Below are 18254 nucleotides of genomic sequence, written 5' to 3' on the forward strand. Positions count from 1 at the left end.
CACTTTCTTCAGATTTTTATCCAAATGTTATCTTATTAGTGAGGCCTTCTTTGATTACCCTATTTAAAATTTCAATTCCCCCACCTCTATCCCCTTTCAGTTTTATTTTTATTAACATTGATAACTAACATCTGTACATTTTACTTATTTATTGTCCACTTTTTTTCCTACCCAGAATGTAAATTCCAGGAGGGCAAGATGTATGCGGTTTTTTTTGTTTTGTTTTTAAAGTTTTATTGGGGAAGGGGAACAGGACTTTATTGGGGAACAGTGTGTACTTCCAGGCCTTTTTTCCAAGTCAATTTGTTGTCCCTTCAATCTTAGTTGTGGAGGGTGCAGCTCAGCTCCAGGTCCAGTTGCTGTTTTTTAGTTGCCATTTTCTAGTTGCAGGGGGCACAGCCCACCATCCCTTGCGGGAGTTGAACCGGCAACCTTGTGGTTGAGAGCCCACTGGCCCATGTGGAAATCGAACCGCCCACTGGCCCATGTGGGAATCCAACCGGCAGTCTTCGGAGTTAGGAGCATGGAGCTCTAACCACCTGAGCCACCAGGCCGGCCCCAGATGTATGCGTTTTTTGTTCACAGATGTATCTTCAATGCCTAAAACAATATTTGACATATGATGAGCTTTTCAGTAAATATTTGTTGGATAAATGAATGAAAAGTCAAGGAGAGAACTTCAGCCATGGTTGGATTTTGATTTTCATCCCATTACTAGAACTCTGTCTTTATCTCTTAACTTTGCTTTCCTCTGCATTAGCTTCATTCTCAAGCAGGCTTGAGGTGTGATGGCACGACCCACACCAGCCGCTCCCGATTTACATTCTAACAATTTAGCAGCCCTAATGGAAATAGAGTACCTCTTTCCTGATTGCTCCAGTGAAAGCCTTAGAAATGAGTCATATTCTGGGCGTTGGTCAAGTGCCAGTCCCTAAAACAATCTCTGAAGGGAAAGGCAGAAAATCCTGTGACTGGTCAGGCCTGGGTCATGGGGGCTCCCTGGAATGGGAGTAAAGTTCAGCTCTACACGGACTGAGAATAGGGAAACGGTGGCTCCCTAAAAGGAAATGGGGTGCTATCACTTGAAGAAGGGATGGAGGCTAAGCTGGCAGAAACAACAATGTCCATCACGATCATCAATGATTAGCCACCAGCAGACCTAGCCTAGAACAGCATTCTTCGCCTGCCCCTCCATTTTCACACCCAGACAGAGCAACCTCTGAACTTTAAAAGGTCCTCTCCCTCTAAATGCCTTTCACCTGTCTCTGTCAGTTAAGGTCTTCCTCATTCCTCAATGCCAGGTTCAAACATGATCTCCCTTTTGATGACTCTTAACAGATGTAGTCTCTCTCCCTCTTTTGAGCGTCCTAGTAATTTCTACTTCTCTTGTAGTTATTTTTCACACTTTGCCCTATATTTTACTTATTGGTATATATTGTGAGCTCCTTGTGGGAAAGGGCCAGATCCATTTCCTGGCAGTCTAAGCCGACTGGTCACACTCACCGCAAGCGCGGTGAAAAGATGCACACTAGGGCCGCCAGGGCGCGCTAGGCGCCAGGCGCGAGGCCGCTGGGGGCGGGAGGCGCGGTGATTGGTCGGTGTGGTCGTCAATCGGGCATAGGAGGGGGCGGGACGGCCGCCCGGGAGGTTTGTGGGCGGGAGGCGGGGCCTGCATGAATGGGGAGCCCCGCGAGCGGGATACAGTCCGCGCAGGCGGGGGTGGGAAGCCGGAGTCCCGGCGGGGAGTGGGAGGGAGGAAGCGAAGTGGGGGTGGGGGGGAGAGGGAAAGAGAGCGCGGGGCGGGGAGGGGCAGTGCCGGGGCGGCGCGCCGAGAGTGTGAGCGAGAGCCGTGCCTGCAGTGCCGGTCGTTTCTGTGGCACTGTCCGCTGCGCCTCCTCCGCCGACGCCGAGCGCCATCGCCTGCGGGACCCCCGAGGAGTCCCCGGCGCCCCCGACCGGGCGGAGGAGTCAGGACTGGGAAAGCCGGCGCTCATAGAGGAGCCAGGTCCAAGCGGCCGAGCCTAAAGCCCCCGGGCGTGGAGGTGGGGGGCTGAGGCCCCCGAGGGGGCCCCGCGGCGATGGGCAACCTGGAGAGCGCCGAGGGGGGAGCAGGCGAACCGCCCTCTGTCTCCCTGCTGCCGCCGCCCGGCAAGATGCCGATGCCTGAGCCCTGTGAGCTGGAAGAGAGGTTCGCCTTGGTGCTGGTGAGAGCGGAGCCCAGTCTCTTCCCCCTCCTACCGCCCCCCGGGTCCCAGCGCTCCGTGTGGGACTTGGCCTCAGTTCCCCCGTCCGGCCCACCCCTTCAGTCAGGGCTTCCGACAGACCCCGGCCTCCAGTGCCTTTCCGGGAACCTCTGAGCGGACGCCGGCCGGCGGGGACAGCCCTATCCGGGACCTCCCGACCGACGCTTCAACCGCTGGACGCTTAGGAGGAAGGGTCCCCCCGCCCGGGACCGCCCCAGGATCCAGACTTCTTCTCCCCCATTCCCGCCTTCTGTTGTCCTTCTTACTTCTCCCCACTTCCCCGACAGCCTCCCCGCGTCCCTAGAATTCTCATTCCTAAGCCTCGCGCTGGTGCGGGGGAATTCAGAAGCGTGGGGCCGGCCCACTCCTCTGCCTAAGTCAGGGCTCTCTGACTGGGGAGACCGCCTCTCGTGTTAACATGGAGGCTTTCCAGGGAGTGGGTCCCACTCCCAGCCCGGACCAGATGTTTGGGGGAGCGAAGGGGGAATGGGGAGGGGGCTGGCAGCTCTTGGAGGGGGTGGAATAAAGAGTGATGCCATTCTACTTATTTTCAGAACGGCCTGCAGGCATCCTGCAAAGTTATAGTGGGATTTGCCTAAAAGGGCTGAACATGTGGATAAGCCATTTCACTAGTGTATTTTTCCAATTGAAACAATACACAAACCAACCCGCCCTCCTCCCCTTTTATGTCAAGCCTTAGTGGCTGGTCGGTGTTCCTTGCTTGTGCTTTTTTAAAAGTCTTTTGTAGGTAACCAAAAGCTCTGTACAGATGAGTTTTTAGAGCTGACTTTGGGATTCTCCTTTGGCGTGGGAATTGGACTTTTGATGTCCGTGGCTGTGAATAGAGAGGGTCTGAGCTGATATCACTGGGATGGAGCCTAAGAATATGTTGGAGCTAAAAATGAAGCTTTGAAGAAAGAAAGTGAACTAGGTGATGGAATATTTGCTAACGGAGTAACAGACTTGGGGAAATAGTTCCTGGTTCCTCAATGCTGCCATTATTGTTGGTATGGCCTGCAGGGCTGACTTTGCCTTTGCCCACGAGGAGGGATAAGTTGTGGACTTAGCAGCCTTCTTGGATTTCATCTGCCTTGGAATAGGGAGATTAGATCTGTTGGCATCAGTGGAGCTGTCGAGAGATCCTGGCCTCTGATGGTGGAGAGCCTGACATCGGCCCACTGGTACCACAGCCAAAGCAGACAGGATCCATGGGGGTCCAAGGGGAAGCAGTGTTACTGGCAGCTCTCTGCCCACCAGCTCAGCAAAGGACCAGAGGGATCTGGGCCATGCATCCTGTGCCCCTCTGAATTTCCCCTAGCCTCCTCAGGGGGAATGGAGTGAGTCAGTGATTACTAATGTGCTGTGGCCATCTCAGAGGCTGAGGAGGAGAGCCTGGGATTCTGTGCTCTTGAGAACAAGAGCTCAACTGTTGGGAAAAAGAGTGGGAGGGAATCGGCACTCCAGTGGGGGTATGAAAACCCCCAGTGAGCTGGCACAAGGTAGCGTCAGAAATTGGAGAGAAAGGGATGGTGGACTCGGGTGGCCTGGGGTGGGGGCTGCCTTAGGTAGGGGCTGCCAGACCATTTGTTGTGAGAACTCATAACCGGAGTCGGTCATGTCTTCGTTGGAGCTTGGTTGATACATTTGTTTAGTTGGCGAATTGATGGCTTAATAGCCACAAAATGCACGTGGTGTCCCGATTACTAGCCAGAGCACCCAGAGAGCCTAGGTTAAGCAAGGGACCAGACCACCCACTTGCAAACCTTCCTTGCTATATAAAGTTTTGATTTGTTTCCTTGTGGCTTTTGTTTTGGTCTTGTTTCTGTGTGCCTGAGTTGCTGCTGCTGAGGGGTTGGAACAGGGCAGGCCAGGGCTAGTTAGCTGTCTTAGGAGAGAAGGGGATTTTACCTCAACTTTTCTGACACAGGGAAATCATGCTTTCTTGGGCATTTGAGTTCTTCGCTGGGGGCTCTTCAAGATCCCTTTTCCTCTGGTCCTGAAATGTGTCCTTTCTGCTATCCTTCGGGAACTGTGCTGGCTGTTGGATGTTTGACCCTGGAACAGGCTCAGGTATATTTCTTGAACAGTCAGTGAGAAGCAGAGTATAGTAGAAAAAGCAAGGGCTCAGTCCTAGCCATTGTCTTAACCTCTCTGCGTGTCATCTATAAATTTTATAGATTTACTAATCTGTAAATTGGGGCTAATAATACCTATCCTGATGGGACTGTAAGAATTAGGTGAGCCGTGTGTAAGGCGATTGGCACCCAATATAGTACGCAATATAGATTAGCTGCTTTTCTTGATTGTGTGAGAGTCAGATAAGTTGCTCCTTTTTCACCCATTTCTTTCCCAGATTGTCAGCTTCACTATAATTGGTTTGTTTTCAGAAAAAGCCAAATAGTATTTGGGGGTTTTGTTGAGATATCACGCAGGTGTCCTGGTTAAACATAGGGACTTTCAAGTCAAAATGGGCTCACATAGTGGCTTTCTAACAGTGTCCAGTTAGAAAAGTGTTTGACCTCAAGCAAGTTATTTAATCTGTTTGAGTCCCAGTTTCCTCTTACAAATGGGGATAATAATAGCATTTGCCACATGAGGTTGTCGTGTGGACTTAATGAAACTGGAAGTCAAGTACTTAGAGTCTGGCATCTACTATGTGCTCAGTAAATGGTAGCTTTTACATTTGTAGCTCTTAGCAATGACTCAGATCTGAGACCACTTGTTTTCCCAAAAAGGGATTTTAAGTTTTGAAATCTGATGAAATCAATTACCCTGTTTTATATAGCCAGTCTCTGGGTTCTGTCTGTTGCTGTCAGATGGAGGGCTTCCCCAGTTCCAATGTATCTATGGAAACCCCCTTGAAAAGCACCCGTGGTTGGGGAAGTTGTATCATTGCTGAGTCAAGACCACCGGCTCCGAGCTTTCTGGTGCAGACACATGATCTGACCCATGGCCTGTCAGCCGAGGTTGGAGAGCTCGAGGTCTGAGGCCACGAGGTGATTTGTCCAGTACATTGATCCCAAGAGTCCTAACCCAGCCCAGTGCCCTAATCCAGGGCTTCCCTCCTGGTGTGCTGGGATACGGATCCCCTCATCCCTGGGGGCAGCTGAGGTCGCTGATTGGTCCCCTCTGGCTGGGATCAGCTTTCACCACACCCCATGTACTGTACAAATAGTATTATTTTCTAGGTATGCCCTCATATGAAAAAGGTTGCGAAGCTACTGCTATGCTGTTTCCTTGGAATCCTTCCTTACCTCCCTGTCTGAGCCGTAGCTCCCATTCTGTTGAGTATTGAGAAGTTTAGGGATGGACACTTATTGAGGGTCTTCTTTATTAATACCAGAATGAGAGCTGATGTCTGGTCTGATAAAGGCCCGGTCTGTGTTTTGGTCCTAACTAGGTTACTGTCTATGCTCAGTTACTCTGAAGCTAGCACTCTGGCCAGTACTAGCCTTTTCTTCGATAGAAAGGGGAAACAGAGGACTTTAAGGGCGTTGAAAGGCTAGGCGTCTGCCTTTGCTGTGTTTCCACCCTGATTTTTCTCTTTGCTGACTTATTACAGACTTGAAATGGAGTCTGAAGGTTCTGATGCCAGAAAAAGCCCTGGCTATCCCTCAGGAGGAGGCTTTCAGGGCACGAGGGTGGGGTTGTGTGACAGGCTGTCCCTGCCTTGGCTCCTCCTCTCACATTTCCCTGGTGATGACTGATGACTTGGGGGTTTGCTGTAAGTGTAACATTGATGTAGGAGCTAAGCTGGCCTGGGTGCTAGTTGTCTTAGAGGCTTTGAGGGGCCTCCTTGGACACAGAAAGGGGCTGGGAAAAAGTTGGACTCAATATCAAGTTCCAAATAGCCATCGTGGAATTTTTTCCCTAGCTCTGGAGATTTTAGTGAATTAGTTCAGGCTGGAATAGCACTTGGGGGAAGGAAAGGGCCCTTGACAACAGCAGCTGGTCAGAGGAACCCCCTGTTGTTCAGAGACCCCACTGAGAAGACCCTAGGCCACAGACAGAGGATCCTCATTCCCTTGCCCTTCCCCTATGACCTTGCCTTAGACTGGGGCAGCGTGTGTATGTGTGTGTGGGGATGGTCTGATGGAATGGACTCCTTGTCATTTGGGAATGTTTCTATTGCTCAGAGGGAGATTCAAGGTTTTTGTCCTTTTCCTCTTAAAGTAATACTCATTCTCGTAAAAGTATGGGCTATTTAGAAAGAAGAAAAGATTGAAGATTTAGATTGAAGAACATCCATTATTTTCTTTAGTTCTTTTACCAAATGGAGTCAATGTGTTTTAAAAATCCAGTTCTTAAAAATTTTATTAGTTTTCCCATGCTAATCATTGTAAACATTTTAAAATGATTGTCCAGTGTACAATGGTCCAGCACGTGAATATACCATTGTTTACTTAACTACCCCCCACTGTTGCACGTTTAGGTTGTTTGCTTCTGTTTGCTTAGGATAGAAACCCAAAATTGAACATGCCAGTTTGTAGGATACGTTTTTAGGTTCCTAAATACACATTTCCAAATGGTTTTCTAAAAAAGGGAGTAATGCATATGAGTGCCCTCAAAGGGAGGGAGGAGGATTGAGAATAGCTTCTTTTCTTCTGATGACGAAATAATTCATGTTTATTAAGCAAATTTGGAAGTTAAACATAGAAAAATGTATAACGTGTATAGAAGCGTATAAAGAAGAGAATTAAAATCACCTTTATCTACTATGGACGTTGCATATTGTTTTGTAAACTGATTTTTACTATTTTAAGCATTTTCTCATTTGTTTAAATATGCTTCAGTATGATGATTTCATGGCTGCACAGTACTCCATAATATATTTTATTACTGTCTTATATTTCTCTTGCGCGCTCGCTTCTATGAATAACACTGTGATGACTGTTTTGTGCATAACTATTTGTGTGTAGTTCTGATTATTTCCTTAGGATAAATTACTAGAAGTCACGTTATCAGGTCAAAGGGTATATGCTTTTTAAAGGCCTTTGAGAAATATGCCTTCTAAAAAAGTTGTACCAGTTGGCTTTTCCACTTGTGGTGTGTCTTCCTTTCTCTGTAAGCTAACCGTTACTGGATGATTTAATTTTTTAAAAACCTTTGTCAATTTCATGAATGAAACATGGTATCTTGTTTTACTTTGCATTTCTTATGTAACTATTATGTAAGATTAAAATCATAATAAGATGGACACCGGTGTATCCACTGTGTGTTCTTAGAATTACTTCCTGCCTCTTAAAATTTCTTCTCCCTGCTGTCTTTTCTGGAATGAAAAAGCCCTTCAGCTCAGGACTTGTTGGGTCTGTTTCTGCAGCTGGGACAGCCCAGGTGGCAGCCACACCAGTGCTTCATAGCTCTGTCTGTGGGGAAACAACTACAGCTGGTGAGAACAGGAACTGGTTGTGGTGGAAATAGCTAATCTTCAGTGAAGTGAAAAAAGAAGCCAAGGTGGAGAGGAAATGAGACCACAGAGCCTCCTCTGCCCCTGAGGTGGCCTGGGAAGGCTGACTAAAGCCAGGGCCCTGATTCTGTGGTCAAGACTAAAGCATCTGCCCCAGAACTGGCTGCAGTGGGCCCAGGGGACAGCAGCACTGGTTGCCCGAAATCCATATTATCTGGTCACCTTCATTCTGGGGAAACATTTCTCTCAAGTCTGAGCTGAGCTGAAGCAGTGCCAGGGAAAGGCCGGGGGTTCATTCCAGTTCGGAAGTGCACTTCAGAGAAGAGGAAGGACCTTTTTCTTTGAAGATAAGAGAGGGTGCTATTGCCACACAGCTCCCCCACCCCACCCCGAATCCCTCTGGGTACTATAAGGCTCCCTCTTGGAATAACACCAGATGGGAACTTAAGGGTTTTAAGGTTGTCATCAGTGAAGAGAAGGGGGTTCCAGAATAGAGATGAACTAATTGGGTGGCTAGAATTCCCGAATTCCTGTTTCCAGTCTCTCTTTTGCCTCCATTGGCAGAATCACATCTTTTTATCTGTTTTCCTCCTGCATCAGAGAATAAGCACCTCCAAGACAGACGTGGAGGTGTCAGGCTGCCTCTCTGTCCTTGAGAGGCTCTGGTTGCTTTGCCGCCCGCCTTTCTCTCTACTTTTTTTTCAACTTTCAGAATCCTCTTTCCAGATTCTCTTACCTTTTCTGTCTAACGTCACCTCACTTCAAAGTTGTGGGGTGGGAGTTTGTGTGTTGGGTAGGGGAGGGTCTGGATTGGGTTTTTTGGGAGGAGTCTTCCCCTACCCCTAGATTTATAAATATGCATACTCGTCTCAGTTTATAAAGTATTTTGAGGTCCTTGAAAGATTCTAAATAATGTTCAGAACCACAAGGGGTTAGCAGAATTATTTACGTGACACATTTTGCTAGTAGAGGAAGGGCTATTACATACCTGTGATGGTTCATTTCTTGTCCTTATCTCTTCCCCTTGTCCCTTCCCTCTCTCTCTCTCTCTCTCTCTCTCTCTCTCTCTCTCTCTCTCTCTCTCTCTTTTTAAGGAAGGCACAGCTCACAGTGGCCCATGTGGGGATAGAACTGGCTGCCAGCACCACACTCTAACCAACTGAGCTAACCGGCCACCCCCTCTTCTCCATCTCTTTTACCACCTTTCCACCCTCAGCCCGCATTGTTGCCTGGGCTGGAATTGCGCTGGTGGCCTTACCTAGCGTCCCTAAAAATATTAACTGGGAAGGTATGTATTGTCTTCCTCTCCTGCTTGCTCATTTCTGCTCAGCTCTAGACTAGAGAATATCACAGCCCTCCTTCAGTTGCTCAGCCCCTGTCTAAGTAAGAGCTGGGGATGAGCTCGGTGTTTGGGTATTTTAGGAGATGGTTATCCTGTTTTAAGAACTACCTACAGCTTAGAGCAGAATTAGTTTCTGCTCAGTTTTCACCTGCTTCCTTGCTGCAGGGAGTTGAGGAGCCAATCACTAGATCTTCCGAGTGTTTCCCCTGAAACATGGCGGGGGCGGGGGGGAAGAAAAGTCCGTTCTGGGTGGAAATAGTTGGTCTGAGACTCTTGGCTGAGGATGGTTTGAAAGAAAGAGCATCAGTTTGGAGTCCAAAGACTTGGGCTCTGATCCAGCTTTATAGCCTTTTCTTTTTTTCCAGATGAATGATCTTGGGCAAAACCTAGAACTTTTCTGAGCTAATTTCATCTTTTATGAAATGGGTGATGATAATACCTACCTTACAAGGTTTTGAGGGCGTTTAAAGTAGACAACATAATGGAAATACTTTGTAATCTATCGAGGTTCTACAGGTACATGTTTGCGGCATATACGGTACCCACCACACCACCTCTGTTCCCAGAAGGTAAAGTGGTTTTCAGCTGGGGGAGGTATTGTCCCAGCAGGGAGTTTTGGGAAACAAGTGCGGGTGTTTTGTTTATCACACTGGCTGGCGACGCTCCTGGCCCTTAGTGATATTAACTCGGGATATTAAGCATCCTGAGGAGTAAGGGCAGCCTCACGCAGTGAAGATCCATCACAGAGCTCATAGCTCTCCCGGTGAGAATCCTCCCCTATTGTCTGCGCCTCCATTGCCTTGTGTCCCAGTTGGGGATGGAGCTTCAAGAGCAGTAACAGTGAAGGCAAAGCAGTAGTTTTTCGTGCCCTCTTGGTTTTCCCATTTCCTCTTACACCTTCAGGCTAGCGGTGGACCTCTTTTTATTACCTCTTTCTGTAGGTTTAATGCCTGATTCCCTCTGTTCTGTGGGTTCTAAAGCTTTTTTGTTAGATGTTTTGTTCACGCTAAAAGGACTACTAGAATACTACTTGTAAAAGATGCTTAATCCTTGATTATAAACATATATATATATAGATTTGAAAATGCATAGAAAAATGTGTGGGACAATACAAATAAAACTGATAACAATAGGGACCCTAAAACTTATCAAGGAGCAGCGTGGGGTGTACATACTTCACTGCTGACCTTTGCCTGCCTACCTCCTGGTTAGTTCCTCAAACAGGGTAAAAGTTCTTTTAGTTTGGGAATATGTTTGAGAGACCTTTCAACAGTGCTTCTGAATCTGTTAGGTAACAGACGCTTTTTAAAATCTGATTAAACTTGTGACCCCTAATTCTCCCTCCCCCCATGCATATGTGCACACACATAGTATTTTGGGGGTTTAAAGCTCATTCTTGGATCTGCTGGCATCCCTGGCTTTGAGCCTAGAGGAACGGGAAGGTAGAGATGGTGAGGAGAAGCCACGGCAGGAGCTCCTTGATACAAACAGTACTCTTGATGTTTTGTAGGAAGAAGGAGCCCTGGTTATTAGTTCAGATACAATGATGCCTCTTCGTGGTTCCGAAACAGAGAGCTTATTGAAACTTGGCTGATTCGCATTCAGGGGGAGATAGTCCAACCTCTGGACATTTTGATTTAACTTTGATGAAGGATACTTTGTGGTGGGGTCTGCCCCTTTGAGCTAGACCCTCAACCTCCAGGAACATCTAGTAGGGATGGCAGGATGTGCTTTGACAAGCCAGGGCAACCAGTGGCATCCTTGCAGTGAGGCCCAAAGGTTAGTCATATCATGTATTTGGAGGTACTGCCTCTTTAAAGCTGCAGCCTCATGCAGGCCTAAGGTCTGTGGGAATATCCAGGCTTCCCAGGGCGTGCCTGAGGGGGGTCTCCAGCGGTTACTTCTCTACTTAAATCCTCTCTCTGCCTTTCGAAAGCAAAACAACAACAACACCTGACACTCTTAACTGCTCAGAATATGTCAACATTTTTGAAGCAAAATTCAAATCTTTTGGGGCCTTATTTATTATGAAACAGTTTTTTTCAGGACAACATTAAAAGAGTTTTTTGCTGGGTGGAGTCTCCCATCTCATTCTTTTAGGAAAGGCTTAGTTTCTTGTCTCCACCAAATGCCTGGATTTAACTTGTTTACATTAAGGAAAGAGAGCATTTGCTGAGTATATGCCACATGCTTTTACACTTAACTTGACAACACCTTAACCTAACTTGGAGAAGGTCTCAGCATAAATGTCACTTACTTAGGCTTTAAGCAAAACTTTTTGGTTAGATATTTTGTTCATGGCAAAAGGACTGCTAGAAATACAATTTCTAAAAGATGCTTAATCCTTGATTATATATATAGATTTGAAAATGCATAGAAAATTTTCTGGAAGGATACAAATAAAATGGATAACAATAGTTACCTCTGGGGTGCAGGGAGGGAACCATAATGGGAGGAAAAGAGAGTCAAAGGGAATTTAGCTTTATACTGTTTACATTTTTTTACAAGGAGAATGTACTTATATGTTAGTTATATAATTAAAAGTTAAAGAAAAGGAAAACTTCTTAACCTCACTAGAAATCAAGGAAATGAACATTTAAATGATAAACTTTTTATACTGATTATCTGGGTGAAATTTTAAAGATTGACAATGTCCGTGGTTGTCATTAATGGTACATTAATACACTATTAATGGTAGGGTAATTTGGTATCGACATTAGAAGGCATTTTATAGGGTCTATCAATTTCAAATGTACATACCGCTTAACTCAGCCATCCCACTTCCAGCAAACTGCACTACAGAACTGTTTACATATGTCCATGAAGGCACATGGAAAGGATCCTCAGAGCTGCATTTTAAGAGTAAAAAATTGGAAATAACTTGATTGTCCATTTCCTGCCCAAATCTCTTTCCTTTCCATTCATCTAGTTACTCAAAGCAAATACTGGGAATTACCTTAATTTTTCCTTCTTCCTTCCCCATATTCAGTATGTCAGCAAGCCTTGACAATTCTATCTCCAAAAATATATCTTGATCTACCCATCTCTCTATCTCTACTGCCATGGCCTCTTGGAGCCGATATTCCAAACCAATATTGGCTCTTGCTTGTATTACATCCAACCAACTGGCCTCCAGTTTTCTCTACTGCCCCTTTCTCCATCCTCCCATCCATCCTCCACAAAGCAGCCAAATTTAACATATAAATCAAATAGCATTATCCCCCTGCCTAAAAACCTTTAATGGCTTCCCTTTGTACTAAAAAAAAAAGCAAAGTCCTGGCCGTGGCCCTTGGCTGCCTCCTTTCTGTCTCAGGGACTTTGCACAAGCTGTTTCTCTCCTGGAAGGCCCTTTCCTTGGGTCTTCAAATGGCTTGCTGCAGCTTATACTTCAGGGCTCAGTGTAAAAAATACCACCTCTCAGAGAGGCCTCCCTCCCTTCTTATTCTCTGTCTTAGCATTCTATTCATTTCTTTTGTATTATTTTTTATTTTGAAATTATTTGTTTGATTACTTGTTTATATTGCCTGTCTTCCCAGACTGTTGACTCCATGAGGGTGGAGACTTGACAAATGCTTATCACTGTACAGCCGAACACCTGGCACCGGGTAGGCACCCATTGAATGGCTGTGGCTGATGGGAATCTTGACGATATGTGTCTGTGTGTATAAATATAATCATCTGAAAAGGCAACTAAAAGAAGACTATATATAATGCTTTATAAAGCCACACGTGTTTATCTGTAAATGTATAGAAAAAAGGCCCAGAAGAATCAACACCAAGCTGGTAACTGGGGTGACCTATGGAAGGGGATGAATAGGGTTGGGGATTGAACCGTGACTCTTTTTTTCCTACAAGCTCTTGAGTTCATTGATTTTTTTTTTTTTTTTTTTTTTTTTTTACAATATGTACTCATATATTTTATTCCTTCTGTAAGGGAAAAGGAGGAATAAAAATAGGAGAGGAGGACTCAGCTCTTATGGCCAAAAAGAAAGTTCCTCTTATTCTCTGCACTAAGGCAAAAGAAGAGAGCAAGAGGGAGAAAGGCCACCAGTGGACTCAGCAGCTGGCCACAGCCCTTTCCCTGCCCTGTGCTGAGCTTGGCACGCGTTCTCAGAGTAGAAAGAATCCTAAGGGGTGCTCTTCTGCCCTGAGGCTGTATTTTAAATTCTTAAATGTAGACATGATCCCCCAGACAAGCCAGGCTGTATATTTTTGGCCTCTTTCATTTCCGGGCCAGTGAAAGCTAACTGTACCTTTTGCTTTAGCAGAGCCGTAGCAGGTGAAGTCAGCAAAGAGAATACACATGAGCTCTGGGCTTCGAGGCTGCTAAGCTTCTCCAAGTCAAATCAGTTCAGCAGCCCTGACCCCCATGGAAGCCACGTTCTCTAGATTCTTGTCTGCCAAGAATACGGATAGCTAATCATTTTAATAGCTGACATTTACTGAGTGCTAATCTCATGCCAGGCACCATGCAAAGCTCTTTATACACATTATCTCATTTAATTATCACAACCCTGTGAAGTAGTTATTATCATCTCCATTTTATAGGTGTGGAAACTGAGGTCCAGGGAGCTTAAAGCGCTCCTTCAGCAGCACGCTGTTAGGTGGTGCTGTCAGGTGATGGGTGTCACACAGCTACAGGTACCGTAGGACTAGAGAGTTAGGAAAGGGTTAGCCTGGCATAGGATCGCTAGTCAGGCAGTGCTCTAAGGAGGGCATGGACTTGAAGTTAGGGTTTGTTGTGTGTTGTTTTTTAATTTAATTTTGTTTTGTTGGGGAATATTGGAGGACTGTGTTTCTCTAGGGCCCATCATCTCCAAGTCGTTGTCCTTCAATCTAGTTGTGGTCTTAAAGGTGACAGGTATGGATCCCGAGAGAGGAAGCTGTTGTAGGCCAGAGCATATGGGAGGGGATTAAAGAGGAAGAATGAGCCAGCTGTAGCCGGGCAGCCAGGAACTCTGCCTGCTGCAATGGAGGAGTCCTGTTACAGACAGACAGGTGAGCTTGGATCAGAACGGACACTCAATTCTCAAGAGTTTTGTCTGAAGAGCCCCTGATTGTTAGAAAAGTCTGTGCCTTCCTGCCTAGCTTTCAGCAGGGAATAGAGATTAATTGGTAAAGGTTCCTGGCCATGCATGGGTTTGTTTGTTAATGTTGAATGATTGCAATATATCAGAAATAAATGCTTAATCCTTGCAGGTTAGAGAATCAGAAAAATTTGCTTTAAGTAAAACTGGTTAGAAGATGACCCCACAGGTTACCTCGGAACTGCAGAAGTCCAAAAATGTAGAAGCTTCCATTTCTAGTCACCAAGTTTTGGTCTAATCCTTTCCTTTGCCAAATCTGTCTTGCCTCGCTTTAGAGTGAAATGTTGTCTTGTAGTAAATAATTTGTGTAATTACCAATGCCTTGCTCGTGGTAGCTGCTCAATACATTTCATTGCATAGTAACAGTGTCCAATGTTTGTGAGCCACTTTCTACCTGCTAGTGTTTTCTTGCACACTGTATTGGGGGGATGGCCCCCTCTCCCAGCTAGTCATCCAGGCCAGACACCTGGGAGTCACTCTGGGCTCCTTCTCCCCTCACCCGCCCCATGTGTACTATCACTGCTATAGTTGTCCTCATCACTTGCCTGGTCTGCTGTAATAGACACCCGAGTGGTCTCTCTGCTCCAGTCTTGCAGACCCAGCCATCCCAATTCATCGTCATAGCCACATGTAAAGTGCTGGGGGTAGGGTTTTCTAGGAAGAGAGAACAACCCGTGTAAGCGTTGGGATGGAAAAGAACTTTGCTCATTGGAGAAACGGAAGGAATGCCAGACTAGTTGACAAGGACGCTAAGGAGATGTCTGAAAAGGCAGAAGAAAGGTGAGTGGGGCCCAGGCTATAAGGACCTCATCAGCCCTGGGACGGAGTTTGAATATCAGTGGTAGGCAGTTGACCTGCTCTGCTTTATCGTTGTAAGAGCTCACTGCGACTGCGTGTGGAGAGCCCTGCATCTGGCTGTGCTCTGGGCAGTCTGTTGGCATGAGTGAGAGCAGGCTCCTCACTCTGCTCTGCCCAGCACAGCTGTCATGCCCTCTGCCCTTTCAGGTTTGACTGGTGCTCAGCCCTCACTCCTATGCCCCCACTCAGGCCTGAAAGGGCAGTGCCTCTGCGAGGCTAGTGCTAGTGTTTGGCGTGCCTCCCGGCGGCCTGAGCCTATAATTTGGTGGACTGGCTGGTTACAAAAATAAAAAATGCGACCTATAACTAAAGCTGAGTGGATTCAGTAAAGAGGGAGCTTTTAATTTGCCGAGGTCCTGGGCTGTATTTAACTGGAAGAGAAATGTGTCTCCTCCCTAGGCGCTGCTCCATTTTCTCCATTTAGTGCCTACTGGGGGCAGGTTAGAGTGTGTGAGCCTGGGGGTGAAGTGAGGGGGAGATATTTGGAAGATGTTAGGGTCCAACGACAGGTTTGCTGGGGCTGCCCGGGAAGTCAGTGTTATTCAGTCTTCTTACGTAGCCCACTGGGATGGAAGTAGAGTTTTTAATGTTTGATTGCGTGATCACGCAGTCAACACAATTTTATTGAGTCTTCACTCTACGTTTTAGACATTAGGGATCCCATAGTGAAAAAAGACAGAGACCAACAACGTGCCCCAGAGAGTTCACGTTGTTGGGGAGAACAATAAACAAATATATGGATGTGGAATATAATGTTAAGTAGCAGGAAGCGCCATGATGGAAAAGAAGGGAAGGGATGATAGAGAGTGACGGGGGGCGATATTTTAGATAAGGGGACAAGGCAAATTTTGGAGTTGAGGTCCAAGAGAAAAGCGAAATAGTGAGGGGTAACTCTGTGGACTCTGGATCCTGGTCCCCAGCATTTCTCTGAGGAAGGGGCTCCCCATGGCGACCCAGCCAGTCTGGGCAGGGGTCAGATCACTGCTCATGTGGGGGCCCAGGTGGGCCCCAGTCAGAGCCTGTGGTTGCCTCTTCCCGGCTCCACTTGTCAGAACTGTCTGCAGGGCTGGGCAGGGTGCTGATTAACTGTAAATAGATACTTGTGTTTCCAGAGCTCCTCAAGCCTGGTTCTCTCAAGATTTCCTGAAGTCACTCTGTGTGTTCTTGGCTGGAGGAGGAAGTCTGGCCTGGGAAACTGCAGGGAGCGCAGGGATTCCTCCTGCCTGTGACTGGGTGCTCAGCCGGCCTTTTGCAAGAGCTTTGGGGCTCCATGGATTGGGATTTGCATCCTGGCCGTGCCATTTATTAGCTCTGTGACCTTGGGCCAGGGCCTCAGTTTCTTTATCTGTATAGTCAGGATACTACTACTTAGCTTCTAGGGATTTTGTGAGGATTAAATAGCATATGTAAAGGATCTAGGGCAGGGTCTGGCAGAGTGGGTGCTCAATAAATTTTAAGTAGAAATTTTCAAAGACCACTAATGAAATCAGGGATTTGATATTAAGGAGCCCACTGAGAATATTTAAGAAACGTAAATTACTGTTGTTGGGTAGAGACTGGTTCTTTGTACCTCAGAGTTGTAAAATCACTAACCTGCACCCCACACATTAGTGCCACCTTGCCATCCTACTTGATGATTTGGGACTCGTCCTGACCTCTCCATATATCTTAGGACCTCCAGGAAACGGTGTAGCCCTTGGCCTGCACGTTTCATCTCTGGTACAGCCATAGAAGGATCAGACTGTAAGAGCCTCCCGGACTGGGGCATTTTCCAAGGCCAGCACAGCCAGCACAGGCCGGCCAAGGTTGAGACCTGTACTCCTGGAACTGCACGGAACCCTGGGCTGGTGGAGGCCACTGTTGCGTGAGCTCATTTGCAGATTGGAGGTCACACACTCCCCTCCCCTCAATGCCAGCCTTAGAGTGAGGCCCAGACAATGTCCTCGAATGGATGGATGACAGCGAACCGGGAAGGAGCATCTTTGTATGAGCCTTCTGTGTCCGGAGTATGCTTGGGCCCCTTCTTTGGACAGACTTCTTGTTTGTGGTTGTGGTATTTTGTTTTTACTTGCCGCTCAGCAGAATCAGCATCACGCAAGCACTCATTAACCTCTGGCCCTGGCAGTCAGGGCACTTGGTGAATCCCTTGTAAAGTGCTCAGGTCTGCACATTATTTTCTGATGCATCTGGCATGAGTTCCAGACTGATGGGCCAGTGGCAGTTATTAGTTACTCTTTGGGCTTGGCTAATTACCGCTGGCATCCTGGGTGACTAAGGAATTAGGAATCTTGTGCATTTATGGGGCAACACGTCCTGGTGAGCTCCCAAAGCATTAATGTCATTTCCTCAGAATATCCTTGTTAAAAGCTGTGAGCCTCACCTCGGGAGTTGAGGGGTAGCCAGACAGTGTCTGGTGACATCTGGCTTCTCAGTCAATTCCCTCCATGAATTGTAAAGAAACCACCTAGTACTTGTTGCCTGTAGATGCCCAAGGAAATGTCAAGATGGTGTCATAGCCTTGCAAAAGCAGTACCAGCTGCCTCTGGTTGTCTTAGAGGCAAGAGGGCAGAGAGCTAACCCCAGCCTCACCCTATGGCAGGCCAGGTGAGACTCGCATCAGTACCCTGGTAGTGTGGAGGCCTCAGGGCGGAGAACTGAGAATGCTTACGGTGTCATCTTCCCTGCCTGGGGACGGCAGAGGCACCGACAGGAGCTCTCACAGACTTGCCGAGTGCGGCCTGCTGTTCATTCACTCAACAAGCATTTATGGAGCACTTAGAATTGTCTTAAGTGCCAGAGAAGTAAAATGACTAAGATATTGTCTGCCCCAGGAGTTCAGCCCAGAGGGGGAGACAAACCCATTAAACATATCACTGCAATATACAGCTTAGGAAGTTGAATGGTGCAGGTCCGCAGAGGCTTGGGGAGCAGAGGGGAGAGGTGGAGCCAGGGGAATACTGCCTGTAGGAGGAAATCTCTGCTGGCTCTAGGGATAATTAGGAGTTGGAGAAGTGTGGGAGACAAGCATTCCAGGTAGAGGGGCCAGCATGGGCAGCGACATCAGGGTGAGACAGAGAATGATGTGTTCAGAGACTCCTCATGCAGCTGCTTGGGGCTGGTAGTGTGTGAGGTGTAAGGAAGGCAGAGAGTGGGGGGAGCAGAGGCTGGAGGGATAAGGAAGGAGGGCTTTGAACGCTGCGTGGAAGGGACTGTGCTTCATGCTTTTCATTGAGTGGTGTGGGCAGGTCAGTCTGGCAGCTGTGGGAGAGAATCAGAATTGGGGGTGGGCAGCTTGAGGGGGTGGGGGCTTGGCAGTG

At 47.2% G+C, this 18254-nt stretch overlaps 1 protein-coding gene across 7 annotated transcripts in view; it reads left to right on the plus strand.

Annotated features, from left to right (window-relative positions):
• The first annotated feature begins 1679 nt into the window (after positions 1 to 1679).
• FMNL3 (formin like 3) overlaps positions 1680 to 18254 on the plus strand; it is a 49833-nt gene continuing 33258 nt past the window's right edge. For 3 of the 7 annotated variants that reach the window (XM_019724635.2, XM_019724634.2, XM_074325718.1), the window contains exon 1: positions 1721 to 2204. In XM_019724635.2, the coding sequence (XP_019580194.1) occupies positions 2079 to 2204 (126 nt within the window). In that variant the 5' untranslated portion in view covers positions 1721 to 2078. Of the gene's footprint in view, positions 2205 to 18254 lie in introns of all 7 variants that reach the window. The other 4 variants (XM_019724633.2, XM_019724636.2, XM_074325717.1 and 1 more) reach the window with 2 other exon arrangements.

Source organism: Rhinolophus sinicus, linkage group LG02 (genome assembly GCF_036562045.2).
Source record: "Rhinolophus sinicus isolate RSC01 linkage group LG02, ASM3656204v1, whole genome shotgun sequence".
In the NCBI taxonomy this organism is placed as follows: Eukaryota; Metazoa; Chordata; class Mammalia; order Chiroptera; family Rhinolophidae; genus Rhinolophus; species Rhinolophus sinicus.